Source organism: Delphinapterus leucas, chromosome 4 (genome assembly GCF_059928025.1).
Source record: "Delphinapterus leucas isolate spDelLeu-1000000601 "Yukka" chromosome 4, BTC_Dleu_Yukka2, whole genome shotgun sequence".
Taxonomy (NCBI): Eukaryota; Metazoa; Chordata; class Mammalia; order Artiodactyla; family Monodontidae; genus Delphinapterus; species Delphinapterus leucas.
The window spans coordinates 108867705-108888334 of record NC_143132.1 but is presented as its reverse complement, the minus strand read 5'-3'; the positions used below and the strand labels follow the sequence as shown (position 1 = coordinate 108888334).

The 20630-nt window shown below is 39.5% G+C and overlaps 1 protein-coding gene across 1 annotated transcript in view; it reads right to left on the bottom strand.

Moving 5' to 3' along the window:
• Window positions 1–20630, bottom strand: part of PLCH1 (phospholipase C eta 1) — a 269122-nt gene that overhangs the window by 22569 nt on the left and 225923 nt on the right. Inside the window, exons 14-18 of the mRNA XM_089910967.1 lie at window positions 17587–17678; window positions 14736–14833; window positions 3647–3826; window positions 3448–3555; window positions 2298–2422 (exon numbers count right to left, since the gene is read on the bottom strand). Coding sequence (XP_089767093.1) covers window positions 2298–2422; window positions 3448–3555; window positions 3647–3826; window positions 14736–14833; window positions 17587–17678 — 603 coding nt within the window. The remainder of the gene's footprint in view (window positions 1–2297; window positions 2423–3447; window positions 3556–3646; window positions 3827–14735; window positions 14834–17586; window positions 17679–20630) is intronic.

Genomic DNA, 20630 nt, shown 5'->3' with positions numbered 1-20630 from the left:
CAGATGCCAGTGGGTTCTATGGCTCAAAAAAGAGTTAAAATCTCCTGACAGAGAACCTCATAAACCACAATAAGTAGGTTGGATTTTATTTTAATTATAAAAGAAGGTAATCCTCATGCATTTAAATGATTACTCTAACCCCAAAGATTATGTATTACAAAGATAAAGAAATACCGATGCAGTGAAAAACACCTGGAAGAAACCTCCTTATCCAAGTAACATTATCAATCCTGGGATAAACTGACATAATATGGCCCCAGATATGATACATTGAGAAGGATACACATTGCCCATGTAGTATTCCTGCCAAATATGTTTAGTCTGATTCTAATCATGAACAAACAATCAGGTAATCCAAACCAAAGGACACTCTGGACACAGCTGGCTTGGACATTTTTAAAAATATCAATATAATGAAAACAAAAGCTGGAGAACTGTTTTATATTTTAAAAGACCAAAGAGAAATGACAACTATAAGCAATGTGTGATTCTTAATTGGATTCTGAATCTAAAAAGAAAAAAAGAAGATGTAAGAACAATTTGGGGACAATGGGGGAAAATTGAATATAAATTTTATATTAGGTAACATTCTTGTACCAACAAACTATTGGGTATAAGATAGGCTCAAGGATGTATTGTACAACGTGGGAAATACAGCCAATATTTTGTAATAACTGTAAATGGAAAGTAACCTGTAAAAATTGTATAAAATTTTTTTAAATAAAATTTTAAAAAATGAATAAAGTTCTGATGGTCTAAGAAAATAAAATAAAATAGAAAAAAATATATTATTGTACCGATATTAAATGTCATGGGTGTAACGACTGTATTGTGGCTATACAGGATAAACTTGTTGTTCTTAAGAGACAAATGCTGAAGTATTTAGGGATTGCGGTCATGATGTTAACTTACTCTCAAATGACTCTCCAAAGAAAAGAAAATGCATATATATACACACATATATATAATTAAATTTTGTTATATTTGCTTTATTTCTCCCTTTCATGTGGATAAGTATATATGTATGTGTATATGTATATTTATGCACACATTTACACATGAAAGGAAGATAAAGCAAAAGTAACACAATTTAATGAGTTAATTGGTGAATCTAGGTGCTGGAGATACTGTGTTCATTTTATTCTTATTGCAACTTTCCTGAGGTTTGAAATATTTCAAAATAAAAAGCTTGGGGGAAAATATAGGAAGTGAGTCTTCCTTTTTGCAGACAATAAAGAAAAATGGAAAGAAGAGGAAGTAAGGATAAACTTTCTGATACTACCAAAATAACTATTCTTGCTGCTGAGAGAACAGAACTGGAAGCAGGGAGGCCAGTGAGCTGGGAGGCTACTGCAGCAGAACTGCCAAGAGATGGTGGCTTGGATTAGGCTGAAGACAATGCAGATGAAAGACATGGTCCCATCTGAAGCTCCTACTTTCTGAGAAGGAGGACATGGCGCCATCTACTGGAGAAAGTGATGAGAACAAATGTTTGAGGAGAGACGAGGTTGAAAATAGCCACTGTGGAGAATAGGATAGAGGACTGATCAGGTGGAGTTGGGATGGCAGTGCAGCACTACGTGTGGGTCAGTGGAGATCTGAGACAGAGTTGATGGTGGGACCACTGCAGAGCTGCATGGTTTCACCATCGACATTCAAGATCCAGAGAGGATAGTTTAACAGGTGGGAGTGGCAAAGAGCCTGAAGTGATGGACCACTCCTGAGAGGAAGGACATGAACAGAGGAGGGGCTGACAGGTAGGGAGAAAATGGAGGCCAAGGAGGCCAACAGCAGGTGGAATGGGAATAACGGAATGAAAGCTCTGGAAAGAGCGGAGGTTGTGGTCACAGAGGGAGACATTTTAAAATCATGCAACAGAAATGCATCAAGGCAAGAGCCAGCCTGTGGCCAGGGAGCAGGTGGCTGATGTGCAGCAGAGATGAGGGTCACAGTGGATGAGAAAGGCGGATGGAAGGTTAAGATGTTCTCCTAGGCAATGTGTCTATTAATAACAAAACTGCTCCTTGCATCTCAGTTTAGCATTGCCCGTGTCAGTCTTGAATCGTGAATTGAACTGTATTGCACTCATGCCTCCAAAATAGATGATGCACTGCACTCCAGAAAGAATTGCGTGTGCTTTGCCAATAAGTCAGTTAATATCTGATGAGCTGAGGTCAGTGCTCATTTACACACACACACACACACACACACACACACAGCCCTTAAGACATTTCAGATGAAATGTAAACACAATAAAATAAATCACATAATTAACCACTTGGTCGTATACAGCTTACCTCGCCTCGGTCTCCAAACATGGAATCTGGAGGTTTGGGGAGCTGTTGTCCACTAATTACTTTCAGGATGAACTGCTTCTTAGGGTTGGCAGGAAGTGGATCACCAGAGAAAGGGTTGAAAGTACCTAAGCCAAGTAAAGCAGAGGTTAAAAATCTAGGTTTGGTAGCATGGAAAAATAAACACACACATACCCCCACATACCTTAAGCTTGTAGAACAAAGAAACAATAAATGCTGGCTTACTATAGTGTTTCTTAAAGCAAAGAAATTATCACCTGACTATCAGCGTGGCTTTTGCCTGAAGGCAATGCCAGCTGGCATTTCCATAGCTGTGTTTTTTTGTTAGAACCTATGCTCCCAAAGTCCAGAAGAATGGACCAATTTAAAACAAGCGTCTGCGATGCAATTATCAACCAAGGCAGGAGGTAAGAGGAACATTTTATTTGACTGTCCATAGTATAGAGAAGGGGAGCAGTTGTCAGATTCACATAATTTTCTATCCTAAACTATTGCAGGTATAGAGTGAATATAATAAACAGAAAGAAGACCTGAAATTAAGTAAACAGTATAGCAAGAAAACACGCAAAGCACAAAATTCTGAAGACACATCTGTCAACAGTTTTTTACCTGAACTGTTAAAAATCCAACTTGGAAATCTTAAAAAGAATTTTAATGAGCAGAACCAAAAGGAAGTGTTTTTGATATAACATTGCATTATCTTTTTTTGTTGTTGTTAGCACAGTTTTGTAATTGGAATAAACTGACTAAAAAGGGCTCCATAAAATTGTTTCAGGTGTTATTACAATTTTGCCAGCAGGTCTCAGACTCACTTCCTTAGAGAGTTTCTGAAAGCATTCAGTTTACAAATAATGCCTAGTGAATATAATGCTGGACGACTGGATTTCAGGTGACAATCCACTGCTATTATCCATGTCCCTCTTTAAGTGCATAACATCACAAGGAACATTGTGAACATCACGCTATCCAAATATTAAACGGTTGTGACAAGAGTTCTTTATTTACATTTCAATACCGAATTTATCTCTTTTTTAAAAATCATGTTGCAAAACAGAGGCATCACACTTTCCACAGAGCTCCTTCAATAGAGGCCTCCTGCGTTCAGAGCTATGACTATGAAATTAACACACACCTTTGCACATCTGCTGGGGTTTGAGGACATAGCCGCAATTGCCATTTGTCTTGAATTTGGCTCGATTTAACTGCATCATTCGCCCTTCAGACTGGTAGTTCAATGCCACTGTGCAAGTTCAAAGTTTAAGAGAATTAGGCAAGACAGCAGCATAGAGTCAAGACACACGGAGAACCGCTCCTCCCCGAGGCATACACACCTAGCTGGCAACCTGCGTTCCAGTAGGGCAGAGGGTTGAAGTTACTGGAATCGATGCGGTAGGCAGAGGGATAAATCCTCGTGAGCTGCTTCTGATTATAAGTCATGAACTGCTCAGATTTCTGCTGAACCACCTGATGTGCTCTTGTTTCACTGAATGATAACACATTTCCTGTGGTTCCTACAAGTTTTTAACAAAGAAAACAGAAATGTGAGAACTGCTGCAAAGAAAACACCACTCATAAAAGATCTTATAATGATGTCCGATTACACCCATAATAAAAGGCAGAGCAAAAGAGTGAATTCAACCAGAGCAGGCACAGCTCCTGAGTAAGACAGGTCTAATAAAGTTCCACTCTCGGGACTCTTTTGCCATTTCAGATCAGAGCTGTGCATCTTGCTCAGATAACTGCCTATTTCTGGATCCCATATTCTCCCAAGAATTCAATCATCTCACTACTTCATGTCTATCTGACTAGTATGAAGAGGACAGACAGGAAAATTATTTTCTAGGCGCATGATTCAAGCAGAATAGCTTTGCCAGAGCTCAAGACACCTATGGATAAATAAAACTATCTTTGTAACTCATTCCTGATAAAAGGGAGACATTCGTTGAAGGCATTCATCTAGAAAGCATACATATGAAACACATTAAGTGACAGCATTCAGAGTCGAAGAAAATAAAGGGAAAAGACCAATTCCAAAGCAGGAAAATTGGGTTTTAAAGTTACTTTGAATAGAATTATGAAACCAGTCAAAACCTATTTGGGAGAAAGGAATCATAATGGGAAAAGAATTCAAAAGAACATCATAAAGAAATAAAAGTTTCAGAAACAAGAACAGCCATCCACCTAGCCAGATTTATAAATAATGGAAAAGTAAAGGGAGGTAAAAAACAGGAAGCCTATATTAAAGTTTCTGCTTGGAGCATCATCAGAAAGGGTTAATCCAGGACCAACGAAGCTACAAGTTAGGGGGTCATGATGGAGTAAACCTCCAATTACTTAATGTCTTACCCTTTTCTCCCAGTACTATCTTTTGTACCACATCTAAAATGCTCCCACTACTCCCACCCCTTCACCCAACATCCATACCCCACCCCTCAAATGACCACCCCATGTCACCTGGTACCTGTTGGAATAGACCAGCCCAGATAAAGATCCAAAAGTGCCCAGAGTCTCATTCTCATTCCAATGTGTGCTCTGAACCCAGCCTGCGGGACATGGCCCATGAAACAAAGGAGGTGAATTATAATCTTACTGAGCCTGAATGGTATCCAGACTCTGCATGTTTATTCATGCACACAGTCTCCCAGGGCCCTTGGTGTCCTTAGGGTTGTACAGCCTTAGTTATTAAACACTGGCCAAATGACTAGCAACTACACTCTACAACACGGAACAGTCATAAACACAAGGGGAAGGCAAAGAAATTAGAGAATTACAGTGCTTAATCTGATGATTTCCCTCAAATAGACTCTTTCCTTATCACATATATCGATATCTTACTGACATAACTTCGCATAGTTTACATATCTCAAGCATACTAAAAATGACCATATTTGTAGATTTTGATGAGGAATACTTTGAACAGGGTAAAAGAAAATATACTCTTTTTGACAAACCACATTCAGGTAGAGTGGCACTAAAATTAGTACCACTATTTTCTCTGTCTCTCTACATAAATTACGCACACCACATTATCAATAAGATGACCTTGCTAATTAGGTACATGTCAATTAGTATATTAATAGAGCTGAGTTGCTTTGCATTAGGATGAGCCACGCATTCATTATCTATTGCTTATTTTGTGGCTAACACACACACACACACACACAAAAGACAAAAACAGATAAAGTTCAAGAACTACACAGTCCTCAATATTATTTTCCATTAAGCTAATAGGATTATGATTACCTAAGGCATGTAGTAAAAATATTTCTATGAACCAAATATACCTTTAACTCCATTAAAATACTTCCTGAGTTTATTTTCTAGCTGTGGGCAGATATTATAAGAATGTGATGTTCAGGTACCACCTCACACTGGTCAGACAGTCATCTCAAAAAGTCTACAAATAATAAATGCTGGAGAGGGTATGGAGAAAAGGAAACCCTCCTACAAGGTTGGTGGGAATGTAAATTGGTGCAGCTACTATGGAGAACAGTATGGAGGTTCCTTAAAAAACTAAAAATAGAGCTACTATATGATCCTGCAATCCCACTCCTGGGCACATATCCAGAAAAGATGAAAGCTCTAATTCGAAAAGATACACACCCCCCCAATGTTCACTGCAGCACTATTTACAATAGCCAAAACATGGAAGCAACCTAAATGCCCATTAACAGAGGAATGGATAAAGAAGATGTGATACATATATACAATGGAATATTACTCAACCATAAAAAAGAACGAAATAATGCCATTTGCAGCAACATGGATGGACCTGGAGATTATCATACTAGCAAAGTCAGACAGAGAAAGACAAATATCATATGATATCACTTACATATGGGATCTAAAATATGACACAAATGAACTTATTTACAAAACAGAAATAGACTCACAGACATAGAAAACCAGCCTATGGTTACAAAAGAGGAAAGGGGAGGGATAAATTAGGAGTTTGGGATTAATATATACACACTACTATATATAAAATAAAGAACAAGGTCTTACTGTGTAGCACAGGGAACTAAATTCAATACCTTGTAATAACTTATAATGGAAAAGACTCTGGAAAAAAAAAGAATGTGATGTTCACTTGCTGAGAATCCTACAGGTTCTTATGTTCTCACATGTGAAATTAATTTTTAAAAATAATTGTCACCATCTAAAGAAGGAATCAACACCAAAGGGAAGAAAATCTGCAGATAGAAAAAGATACACTTGTGGAATGGCGGGGGGGGGGGTGGAATAAAGATCTGAGGAAAGAATCCTGGAGGTTGTGAGGACATAAGACTCAGCACAGGCAGTCAACAAAAACAAAGATTGAGAGGGGGAAGACGGCGGAAGAGTAAGACACGGAGATCACCTTCCTCCCCACAGATACATCAGAAATACATCTACACGTGGAACAACTACTACAGAGCACCTACAGAACGCTGGCAGAAGACCTCAGACCTCCCAAAAGCCAAGAAACTCCCCACGTACCTGGGTAGGGCAAAAGAAAAAAAGAATAAACAGAGACAAAAGGATAGGGACAGGACCTGCACCAATGGGAGGGAGCTGTGAAGGAGGAAAGGTTTCCACACAGCAGAAGCCCCTTCGTGGGCGGAGACTGTGGGCAGCGGAGGGGGGAAGCTTCAGAGCCACGGAGGAGAGCACAGCAACAGGGGTGCAGAGGGCAAAGCGGAGAGATTTCCGCACAGAGGATCCGTGCCGACCAGGACTCACCAGCCTGAGAAGCTTGTCTGCTCACCCGCCAGAGCAGGCGGGGCTGGGAGCTGAGGCTCGGGCTTCGGGCTGTCGGAGCGCAGGGAGAGAACTGGGGTTGGTGGCGTGAACACAGCCTGAAGGGGTTAGGGCACCACAGCTAGCTGGGAATGAGTCCGGGAAAAAGTCTGGAGCTGCCAAAGAGGCAAGAGACTTTTTCTTCCCTCTTTGTTTCCTGGTGCGCGAGGAGAGGGGATTAAGAGCGCTGCTTAAAGGAGCTCCAGAGACGGGCGTGAGCCGCGGCTAAAAGCGCGGACCCCAGAGACAGGCATGAGACGCTAAGGCTGCTGCTACCGCCACCAAGAAGCCTGTGTGCGAGCACAGGTCACTCTCCACACCTCCCTTCCGGGGAGGCTGTGCAGCCCGCCACTGCCAGGGTCCCAGGATCCAGGAACAACTTCCCCGGGAGAACGCACGGCGCACCTCAGGCTGGTGCAACGTCACGCCGGCCTCTGCCGCTGCAGGCCCGCCCCGCACTCCGCGCCCCTCCCTCCCGCCCGGCCTGAGTGAGCCGGAGCCTCCGAATCAGCGGCTCCTTTAACCCCGTCCTGTCTGAGCGAAGAACAGATGCCCTCCGGGGACCCACACGCAGAGGCGGGGCCAAATCCAAAACTGAAACCCGGGAGCTGTGCGAACAAAGAAGAGAAAGGGAAATCTCTCCCAGCAGCCTCAGGAGCAGCGGATTAAATCTCCACAAACAACTTGATGTACCCTGCATCTGTGGAATACCTGAATAGACAACGAATCATCCCAAATTGAGAAGGTGGACTTTGAGAGCAAGATTTATTATTTTTTTCCCCTTTTCCTCTTTTTGTGAGTGTGTATGTGTATGCTTCTGTGTGAGATTTTGTCTGTATAGCTTTGCTTTCATCACTTGTCCTAGGGATCCATCCGTCCATTTTTTTGTTTGTTTTTATACTTGAAAAATTTTTTTTCCTTAATTACTTTTTATTTTAATAACTTTATTTTATTTTACCTTACTTTATTTTATTTTCTTTTATCCTCTTTCTTTCTTTCTACTTCTTCTCCCTTTTATTCTGAGCTGTGTGGATGAAAGGCTCTGGGTGCTGCTGCCAGGAGTCAATGCTGTGCCTCTGACACGGGAGAGCCAACTTCAGGACACTGGTCCACAAGAGACCTCCCAGCTCCACGTAATAACAAACGGTGAAAATCTCCCAGAGATCTCAATCTCAACACCAACACCCAGCTTCACTCAACGACCAGCAGGCTACAGTGTTGGACACCCTATGCCAAACAACTAGCAAGACAGGAACACAACCCCAGGCATTAGCAGAGAGACTGCCTAAAATCATAATAGGTCCACAGACACCCCAAAACACACCACCAGACGTGGACCTGCCCACCAGAAACACAAGATCCAGCCTCATCCACCAGAACACAGACACGAGTCCCCTCCACCAGGAAGCCTACACAACCCACTGAACCAACTTTAGCCACAGGGGACAGACACCAAAAATAACGGAAACTACGAACCTACCGCCTGCAAAAAGGAGACCCCAAACACAGTAAGATAAGCAAAATGAGAAGACAGAAAAACACACAGCAGATGAAGGAGCAAGATAAAAACCCACCATATCTAACAAATGAAGAGGAAATAGGCAGTCTACCTGAAAAAGAATTCAGAATAATTATAGTAAATATGATCCAAAATCTTGGAAATAGAATAGAGAAAATGCAAAAAACATTTAACAAGGACCTAGAAGAACTAAAGATGAAACAAGCAACGATGAACAACACAATAACTGAAATTAAAAATACTCTAGATGGGATCAATAGCAGAATAACTGACGTAGAAGAACGGATAAGTGACCTGGAAGATAAAATAGTGGAAATAACTACTGCAGAGCAGAATAAAGAGAAAAGAATGAAAAGAACTGAGGACAGTCTCAGAGACCACTGGGACAACATTAAACGCACCAACATTCGAATTATAGGGGTTCCAGAAGAAGAAGAGAAAAAGAAAGGGACTGAGAAAATATTTCAAGAGATTATAGTTGAAAACTTCCCTAATATGGGAAAGGAAATAGTTAATCAAGTCCAGGAAGCACAGAGAATCCCATGCAGGATAAATCCAAGGAGAAACACGCCAAGACACATATTAATCAAACTGTCAAAAATTAAATACAAAGAAAACATATTAAAAGCAGCGAGGGAAAAACAACAAATAACACACAAGGGAATCCCCATGAGGTTAACAGCTGATTTTTCAGCAAAAACTCTGCAAGCCAGAAGGGACTGGCAGGACATATTTAAAGTGATGAAGGAGAAAAACCTACAACCAAGATTACTCTACCCAGCAAGGATCTCATTCATAGTTGATGGAGAAATTAAAACCTTTAAAGACAAGCAAAAGCTGAGAGTTCAGCACCACCAAACCAGCTTTACAACAAATGCTAAAGGATATTTTCTAGGCAAGAAACACAAGAGAAGGAAAAAACCTACAATAACAAACGAAAAACAATTAAGAAAATGGGAATAGGAACATACATATCAATAATTACCTTAAATATAAATGGATTAAATGCTCCCACCAAAAGACACAGACTGGCTGAATGGATACAAAAACAAGACCCATATATATGCTGTCTACAAGAGACTCACTTCAGACCTAGAGACACATACAAACTGAAAGTAAGGGGATGGAAAAAGATATTCCATGCAAATGGAAACCAAAAGAAAGCTGGAGTAGCAATTCTCATATCAGACAAAATAGACTTTAAAATAAAGACTATTAGAAGAGACAAAGAAGGACACTACATAATGATCAAGGTATCGATCCAAGAAGAAGATATAACAATTGTAAATATTTATGCACCCAACATAGGACACCTCAATACATAAGGCAAATACTAACAGCCATAAAAGGGGAAATCGACAGTAACACATTCATAGTAGGGGACTTTAACACCCCACTTTCACCAATGGGCCGTTCATCCAAAATGAAAATAAATAAGGAAACACAAGCTTTAAACGATACATTAAACAAGATGGACTTAACTGATACTTATAGGACACTCCATCCAAAAACAACAGAATACACATTTTTCTCAAGTGCTCATGGAACATTCTCCAGGATAGATCATATCTTGGGTCACAAATCAAGCCTTGGTAAATTTAAGAGAATTGAAATTGTATCAAGTATCTTTTTCTTTTCCGAGCACAACGCTATGAGACTACATATGAATTACTGGAAAAGATCTGTAAAAAATACAAACACATGGAGTCTAGAAAATACACGACTTAATAACGAAGTGATCACTGAAGAAATCAAAGAGGAAATAAAAAAATACCTAGAAACAAATGACAATGTAGACACGACGACCCAAAACCTATGGGATGCAGCAAAAGCAGTTCTAAGAGGGAAGTTTATAGCAATACAATCCTACCTTAAGAAACAGGAAACATCTCGAATAAACAACCTAAACTTGCACCTAAAGCAATTAGAGAAAGAAGAACAAAAAAAACCCAAAGTTAGCAGACGGAAAGACATCATAAAGATCAGATCAGAAATAAATGAAAAAGAAATGAAGGAAATTATAACAAAGATAAATAAAACTAAAAGGTGGTTCTTTAAAAAGATAAACGAAATAGATAAACCATTAGCCAGACTCATCAAGAAAAAGAGGGAGAAGACTCAAATCAATAGAATTAGAAATGAAAAAGACACATATTAATCAAACTGTCAGCATACACTGCAGAAATACAAAAGATCATGAGAGATTACTACAAGCAACTCTATGCCAATAAAATGGACAACCTGGAAGAAATGGACAAATTCTTAGGAATGCACAACCTGCCAAGACTGAATCAGGAAGAAATAGAAAATATGAACAGACCAATCACAAGCACTGAAATTGAAACTGTGATTAAAAATCTTCCAACAAACAAAAGCCCAGGACCAGATGGCTTCACAGGCGAATTCTATCAAACATTTAGAGAAGAGCTAACACCTATCCTTCTCAAACTCTTCCAATATATAGCAGAGGGAGGAACACTCCCAAACTCATTCTACGAGGCCAACATCACCCTGATACCAAAGCCAGACAAGGATGTCACAAAGAAAGAAAACTACAGGCCAATATCACTGATGAACATAGAGGCAAAAATCCTCAACAAAATACTAGCAAACAAAATCCAACAGCACATTAAAAGGGTCATACACCATGATCAAGTGGGGTTTATTCCAGCAATGCAAGGATTCTTCAATATATGCAAATAAATCAACGTGATACACCATATTAACAAACTGAAGGAGAAAAACCACATGATCATCTCAATAGATGCAGAGAAAGCTTTCGACAAAATTCAACACCCATTCATGATAAAAACCCTCCAGAAAGTAAACATAGAGGGAACTTTCCTCAACATAATAAAGGCCATATATGACAAACCCACAGCCAACATCGTCCTCAACGGTGAAAAACTGAAAGTATTTCCACTACGATCAGGAACAAGACAAGGTTGCCCACTCTTACCACTCTTATTCAACATAGTTTTGGAGTTTTAGCCACAGCAGTCAGAGAAGAAAAGGAAATAAAAGGAATCCAAATCAGAAAAGAAGAAGTAAAGCTGTCACTGTTTGCAGATGACATGATAATATACATGGAGAATCCTAAAGATGCTATCAGAAAACTATTAGAGCTAGTCAATGAATTTGGTAAAGTAGCGGGATACAAAATTAATACATAGAAATCTCTGGCATTCCTATAGACTAATGATGTAAAATCCGAAAGTGAAATCAAGAAAACACTCCCATTTACCATTGCAACAAAAAGAATAAAATATCTAGGAATAAACCTACCTAAGGAGACAAAAGACCTGTATGCAGAAAATTATGACACGGATGAAAGAAATTAAAGATGATACAAATAGATGGAGAGATATACCATGTTCTTGGATTGGAAGAATCAATATTGTGAAAATGACTCTACTACCCAAAGCAATCTACAGATTCAATGCAATCCCTATCAAACTACCACTGGCATTTTTCACAGAACTAGAACAAAAAAATTTCACAATTTGTATGGAAACACAAAAGACCCCGAATAGCCAAAGCAACCTTGAGAACGAAAAACGGAGCTGGAGGAATCAGGCTCCCTGACTTCAGACTATACTACAAAGCTACAGTAATCAAGACAGTATGGTACTGGCACAAAAACAGAAAGATAGATCAATGAAACAGGATAGAAAGCCCAGAGATAAACCCACACACATATGGCCACCTTATCTTTGGTAAAGGAGGCAGGAATGTACAGTGGAGAAAAGACAGCCTCTTCAATAAGTGGTGCTGGGAAAACTGGACAGGTACATGTCAAAGTATGAGATTTGATCACTCCCTAACACCATACACAAAAATAGGCTAAAAATGGATTCAAGACCTAAATGTAAGTCCAGAAACTATCAAACTCTTAGAGGACAACATAGGCAGAACACTCTGTGACATAAATCACAGCAAGATCCTTTTTGACCCAAATCCTAGAGAAATGGAAATAAAAACAAAAATACACAAATGGGACCTAATGAAACTTCAAAGCTTTTGCACAGCAAAGGAAACCATAAACAAGACCAAAAGACAACCCTCAAAATGGGAGAAAATATTTGCAAATGAAGCAACTGACAAAGGATTAATCTCCAAAATTTACAAGCAGCTAATGCAGCTCAATAACAAAAAAACAAACAACCCAATCCAAAAATGGGCAGAAGACCTAAACAGACATTTCTCCAAAGAAGATATACAGACTGCCAACAGACACATGAAAGAATGCTCGACATCATTAATCATTAGAGAAATGCAAATCAAAACTACAATGAGATATCATCTCACACCGGTCAGAATGGCCATCATCAAAAAATCTAGAAACAATAAATGCTGGAGAGAGTGTGGAGAAAAGGGAACACTCTTGCACTGCTGGTTGGAATGTGAATTGGTACAGCCACGATGGAGAACAGTATGGGGGTTCCTTAAAAAACTACAAATAGGGCTTCCTTGGTGGCGCAGTGGTTGAGAGTCTGCCTGCCGATGCAGGGGACACGGGTTCGTGCCCCGGTCCGGGAAGATCCCACATGCCGCGGAGTGGCTGGGCCCGTGAGCCATGGCTGCTGGGCCTGCGCATCTGGAGCCTGTGCTCCGCAACGGGAGAGGCCACAACAGTGAGAGGCCCGCGTACCGCAAAACAAACAAACAAACAAACAAAAACTACAAATAGAACTACCATATGACCCAGCAATCCCACTACTGGGCATATACCCTGAGAGAACCATAATTCAAAAAGAGTCATGTACCAAAATGTTCATTGCAGCTCTATTTACAATAGCCAGGAGATGGAAACAACCTAAGTGCCCATCATCGGATGAATGGATAAAGAAGATGTGGCACATATATACAATGGAATATTACTCAGCCATAAAAAGAAACGAAATTGAGCTATTTGTAGTGAGGTGGATGGACATAGAGTCTGTCATACAGAGTGAAGTAAGTCAGAAAGAGAAAGACAAATACTGTATGCTAACACATATATATGGAATTTAAGAAAAACAGAATGTCATGAAGAACCTAGGGGTAAGACAGGAATAAAGACACAGACCTACTAGAGAATGGACTTGAGGATATGGCAAGGGGGAAGGGTAAGCTGTGACAAAGTTAGAGAGTGGCATGGACATATGTAAAATAGATAGCTGGGGGAAGCAGCCGCATAGCACAGGGAGATCAGCTCAGTGCTTTGTGACCACCTAGGGGGCTGGGATAGGGAGGGTGGGAGGGAGAGAGACACAAGAGGGAAGAGATATGGGATCATATGTATAACTGATTCACTTTGTTATAAAGCAGAAACTAACACACCATTGTAAAGCAATTATACTCCAATAAAGATTAAAAAAAACAAAAAGCAAAAAAAACCAGACTCAGCACAATGTTGTTTTCCCTTCACTGAGACATGAGAAAATGGGAGATTCTGACGTACATTTCTCTTCCACTAAAATTACAATTAGATTGAAAACCCATATGACCGCAGTTTATTTTCATAAGCACCTATTAACTGAACAAAATACAAGTGAGAAAGGAAGAGGATAAAGAGAAAGAGCAGCTAGCAGGAAACTCAGGGTAAGAACAGTTATAACTAGAATTTCTCAACTCCACATACGGCAACTGATGGGTAAGAAACTGTGAAAGAGTCAATGCTTCTGAAATTTCTGCTCTTGTTAAAATTGCAATCTGTGGATTATTTTCATCAAGGTCAAAATTTTCAATGAGAAAATACAGGGCGTTTCAAGATGTTATATTTGTCAATAAATTTCCTCTTTCTTCTAGTCATTCACACTTGGAACAGCCATCTGTGATCTGGCCATCAAACTAAGTCAAGTCTCCATAGTTTGAAGACTGGGAAGACCTTGCTCTGATACATTTGTCTTTTTAATAATAATAAAGTCTTCCTCTGACCTCTAGCCAATTAGGCAAAGTAATCAATAGAGCCCTCCCTGTGAGCTAAGCATTGTACCAGCCATCAGTTTCCTGACACTCAAGCTGGATTCTCCACAGTTCCAGAAATGTGTGCTGATGATCCGATTAACAAAAGTTTAATTAACAATTGACAAAGAAAGGTCAGGAGTGTGTATCCAGAAGAAAAAACCCTCAGGCCTTACCATCATCCACAATATCCTGGGCTGCCACGGAGTTTGTGTACACAACCAAATCAGAGAGCTCTCGACAGAGCTTCATGGTTTTCCTTCGGCGGCCCAACCTGTAAAATACACACCAGGACTCATGACATTTTAGAGCTGGAAGAGGTTTGGGCTTCTGGTTACTCCACCTTCCCTACCTGCTCCTGATGGAGCCAGGATTAGAAATCAAGTGTGATTTTTAGTTCAGCATTCTCTCCACCACAACACCATACTCATGTGGCTTTTTTCACCGCTCAGCCAGACTTTATTCACAGTCTCTTCTCCTGAATTTGTGAGTTCTATTGTGAAGGGCTTGATTCCCACCATTACCCAACTGTGGAGTAAACCAGAATTTATCAGGGAACCACTCTGCTTTGTCAGAAGGAGAACCTGGACTAAAAAGCAGTAGGGATACTGTACTGTCAGTCACAAGAATCCTATATCTAAAGATAAATACACCAAACTTTCCATAGTCATTATCTTCTAGAGGTATAAGTACAGTGAATTTTGATTTCTTCTTTATGCTTTTTCTATATTCTTCAACTTCTTAAGACAAACATCCATTACTTACTCTCTCTGTACGTCTATATCTTCTGTATCCCATAAACCACTCCTAGGATCTGCTGTACAACTTTACAAATTCTGCTACTTACTCTTTGCCACAGTAAAATTCTCCATAGATTATCACATTCTCCTCACAGACACACTTTTCTCCTCTAGGAAAACATATGATCATTAAAAACTTCAATCCCCACCAAGGAGATACACAAATGGCCAATAAGAACATGAAAAGAAGCTCAACATTAGTCATTAAGGAAATGCAAACCAAACTACAGTGAGATACCACTGCATATCTACTAGGTTGGCTATAAGCAAAAAGGTAGGCAATAATGAGTGTTGGCAAGGATGAGGAGAAACTGGAATGCTCATATAGTATTATTCATAATAGCCAGAAAGTGAAAACAACCTAAATATCCTTCAGCTAATGAATACATAAATGAAATGCACTATATTCGTACAATGGAATATTATTCAACAATAAAAAGGAATGAAGTACTGATACATTCTACAACATGGATGAATTTTGGAAATATTATACTAAGTGAAAGGAGCCAGACAAAAAAGGTCAAATATTGTAGGATTCCATTTATATGTAATGTCCAGAAAAGGCAAATCTATAGAGACAAAAAGTAGATTAGTTGGTACCAGAGACTGGGGGAGAGAGAGATGGAAAGTCGCTGCTAATGGTAGAGTTTCTTTTTGGTGTGATGAAAATGTTCTGGAATTAGATAGTGATGATATAGATTTATTCACTCAGTGAATATTTATTGAGCACCTATTGGAGATAAAATAGTGAACAAATCAGACAAAAATTCTTACTGTAATGATACTTATATACATTCAACAAAAGAATTAAGGCCAAAATGTGTCAACAACTCATTTTGCCAAGAAAGAAGACATGCACATAGACAGGTATAAAAACCAATGGGAAGAAGAATCCATGTTCCTCCTTTACCACGTAATTAGGAAATTCTCTAGCCATTGGTAAAAATCTGGTTTTGTGAAAGCAAATGATTATAAATCAATGTGAGGGAGGTAATGCCTAGAAATGACAAGTAAAACTCCCAGGACACTCCATGACACAGAGAACTTCTGTATAAATTTAGCCCTTTTTAATCCTTATCTTAAAATTGAATTAGTTTACTGAAGTCCCAAAAGGACACCGTCATCAATGCTTGAGCCTCGATAGCTATTACGGGCAAATCTCTAATTGACTTAAGAGCAGCATGCAACGTGATTTCATGTGATAGCTTCCCTGGCTATATGATTCAGAGTCAAGCCTTTCTCAAACTTATATTTGAGAACATTCACAGCAGAGGTCTCCTGGAAGGTAATTCTATTTCTCTTATATCCTTTACTGTAACTACATATTGAATTTTCTGTACTCTAAGGGTAGGAACCATACACATCTCCTTTGCCCTCACTAATTAGTTACTATTTTATGTATGGACATTCTGTTGGAGTGAAGCTCAAATATAAAATTTAAGTGAACACTAAATGTGATTCATTCCTATAGGACCTCTATGCCTCCAATTTCGTTTAGTTTCAGTCTTATGATAAAGTCACAGAGGGGTGTGTGTGTACATGTGCACGTGTTTGTATATTTATCTATCTATGAAGGATATAATTTACTTTCCTTTGCGAGACTTACTGTATACATAATTTGCCAGAAAATCCTGTATCAAATCATGTGTCACAATTTGGGTTCTACAATTTTGGCCATTTTACTCATCCCAAATTCTACTGGCAACAATAAAGACAACAGCAGCTAATATTTTTGAGCACTTAGTGAATTGGAGTAGGGCTCATCAAGCCAAATAGTTTAATTCCTTTAATCCTTACAATGACCCTAAGAAATAGATACAAATGAGGAGCCTAACTTGCCCCCATCTTAAAGTTGGAGGAACAAGAGTTTGAAGTCTGGCTGATTTCAGATCCCTGACTCTTCACATGTTCTTGTCATCTATCTTCTCCTTCAGTCTCCTGTGAGAGCCCCTCTGTACTAGTTCATGTGGTCCCTCTCTCTTCTCTGAAGATATCTTTTACCTGACAACTGCTACAGCCAGCATTTATTAAGAGCTCACTGTGTGCCAGGCAGCACAAGTCCCCTACATGTATTATAATCTCACATCCTGTTGATCTTCACATGTCCCACTGCAGAGCTCTCTACCTTGCAATCTGATTTCCTAGACATGTACAACTAAAACAGCCAAGCTGATGTGGATGGAGAGGCCCCAGGAGCCGGAGCAAGAAACATGGAGAGCTTTCTTACCTGTACAGCTGGCCGGTCTCCTTGCCAGGATTCTGCTGTGCGTCCTCCTCTTCATCAGCACTATAAGATTTGAACTGTGATTTTGTGGTTTTCTGCCGGAAAAATCAGAGTTCACTTAACACAAACTCAGTGCATCAGGTACATCTACAACATACAGAGGAATGAGCTTTAAAATAGACACACACACAAGGACAATTAATTGGAGAAAAACAACTGACCAAATATTGCAGCTTGCCTCACCATCAATAATAAGCATGTCTGTGGCCAAAATTATCTTAAAATATCAAGGCAAAACTGAGGGTTTCATGCTCTAACATTGACTTCTACGCCACATAAAATGTAGGTCTTAGACTATTAGTCATGCATTGAAGGTCTCTGTGAGGGGTAGGGTTAAAGTTGTAATATCTATTTAAATGATTATAAGGGATAAAGTGTCCTCTTATATAGGAAGCTCACTATTCCTTTTGACTTACTTATAAAAGGCAGATTTGATAAAAAAGACAAGTAGTAATTTTTAAATGAATAACTACCACTCCTGCTTTTGTTCAGTGTGCATTCAAAAACCCATCTAAATCAAACTGTTCATTTGAGACTTTGACCCATCTTAATTTCTAGAGCAGAATGAAAATTGTTACCTACAGGAGTCAGGCTGAAAGACTGTAGGACTAACCTTGTGTCTTTGGACAGATTAGCTGTTAGACATAAAACCTCTTAGGAATGATACACTTTCAGCCCCACCACATTGGAGATAACCCCAATATTTGGCAACACACACCTCAACAATACAAATGATAGGGAGGGGCCCTAGTAACTGCAGAAAAACTTGCCACCAAAATTACAGCTTCTACAAACAAAGGTAAGACTTTTAGACAGAGTACCCTGGACATTTTGGGAACATGGCTTAGAAAAGGAAAGGGACTCCAACCCCACATTACCATGGGACCAAATCAACTTCTAGATTTTCTCATTCTCAACAAATAAAAAAATTCAAACTACCCTGTTGGCATAAACACATTCAACTCTACTGCACTGACGGCAAGGTGCCAATTTAGTCTAGAACATTTTTACATCTTATTTATGCCTTGAGAACTTCAGTGCACATGGCGTGGACCCAGGCATCTGATGATCTCATGTTCCAGACTGGCCTCTCACCAAGCTGATAAATTGGCTAATCTCTCAAGCTTCCTATTGTGCTTTTTTAAAGGGTAGGACAAAAACATCTGTCCTAAAGGATTATTATTTTTGTGATGATTAAATGAGATGACATGGAAAGTCATTCTGTAAACCACATAATATTAACTTTCAATTTAAAATACTATTAATACTTATTTAAATAACCTGCAAATAGTCTTGTAAACATTCACTCTTATGACTTGAGACATAATAAATTCTAATTCTATACTAGCAAAGGTACTCCCTAAAAGCTTTACTTTGGAAAATAATTTTAATTTAAATGAGTGGTTGTAATCAAGAAAAGAAATATTCTCCAATTCCGCATATAGTTAGTAATTTGAGGTGTCACAATAATAAATCTGTCTTTCCCAGGTTCATTTTAAAATATAAAATGCAGAAAGTAGAAATAAGTAATGAATCGCCAATGATAGATATGTGGAGAAATGATGATATATTTTCTTTACATACAGTTTTGACACATCTTATCACAGTTAACATACGACATAATCAGTTTTTCATCTTACTTTTTTATTTAATGTTTTGCGTGTTGAGCTCGTCAGAGTGATCATCTTTTTTTTTTTTTTTTTTTTTTTGTGGTATGCGGGCCTTTCACTGTTGTGGCCTCTCCCGCTGCGGAGCACAGGCTCCGGACGCGCAGGCTCAGCGGCCATGGCTCACAGGCCCAGCTGCTCCGCGGCATGTGGGATCTTCCCGGACCGGGGCACGAACCCGTGTCCCATGCATCGGCAGGCGGACTCTCAACCACTGTGCCACCAGGGAAGCCCAGAGTGATCATCTTTTAATGGCTGCATAATTGGCCATTGTGTGAATGAATCATGATTTACTTAAGCAGTCTTTATGGGAGAACATTTTGGTTGTTTTCAGTTTATTATGGCTATTTTGTCCAACCTTTCAATAAATTATCTTATTGATGGGGCAGGAAATTCCAGATACAACATTAATTAAAGTACAAGAAATGGCCTTGGAGAAACCTCATGCATAAAGTTCATCACCCAATAACTGACTTCTTGTTTAACATGTTTTACCTTTTTATTGAAGGTAAAGCATACACTTAGAAAAGCACAGGAATCATAAGTGTACAGCATTATGGCTTTCCACAAAGTGAAACCACCCAAATGAGGAAATGGAATATTATCTGCCCCAAAGCCTTCAGATTCTCCTGTTTGGTCATCACCTTCTCCCCAAAGGTAACTACTATCCTGACTTTTATCCCATAGATTTTTTTTTTTGCCTGTTTTTGAGCTTCATATAAACGGACTCAAACTGTATGTACTCTCTTGGGTCTGGCTTCTTTTGCTCAATGTCATGTTTACAAAGATCACACTATTGCATGTAGTTGTAATTTTGTCATTCTCATTGCTGATAAATATTCCCTTATGTGAATACGCCACAATTTTTATTCTTTCTAATGCTGATGGACGTTTGAACTGCCTCCCGTTTGTAGTATTGCAACTAATGCCCCTGTAAATATCGTTGTTTGTCTCGTGACACACGCCTAGCGATGGAACTGATAAGACATGGCTCATAGAGTGGCGTTAGTTGGTACCGGGAAACGGTGTGCGGAAGTAGCTGCACAAAGGCAGGCTCCCATTAGCGGCTGATGAGAGTTCAAGCTGCCCAGCATCCTCACTAACACAGGCTGTTGTCAATCTCTTTATGTTTGCTGTTGTGGTGGGTGTACACGGAATCTCAGCATCATTTTAGTTTGCATTTCCCAGAGGACGGATAAGGGGGAGAACCTTTTCCATATTAGCCACTTGGATATCTTCTGCTGTGAAATTCATTTAAGCCTTTTGCTTGTTTTTTTAAAAATTAGTGTGCTGGGCTTCCCTGGTGGCGCAGTGGTTGAG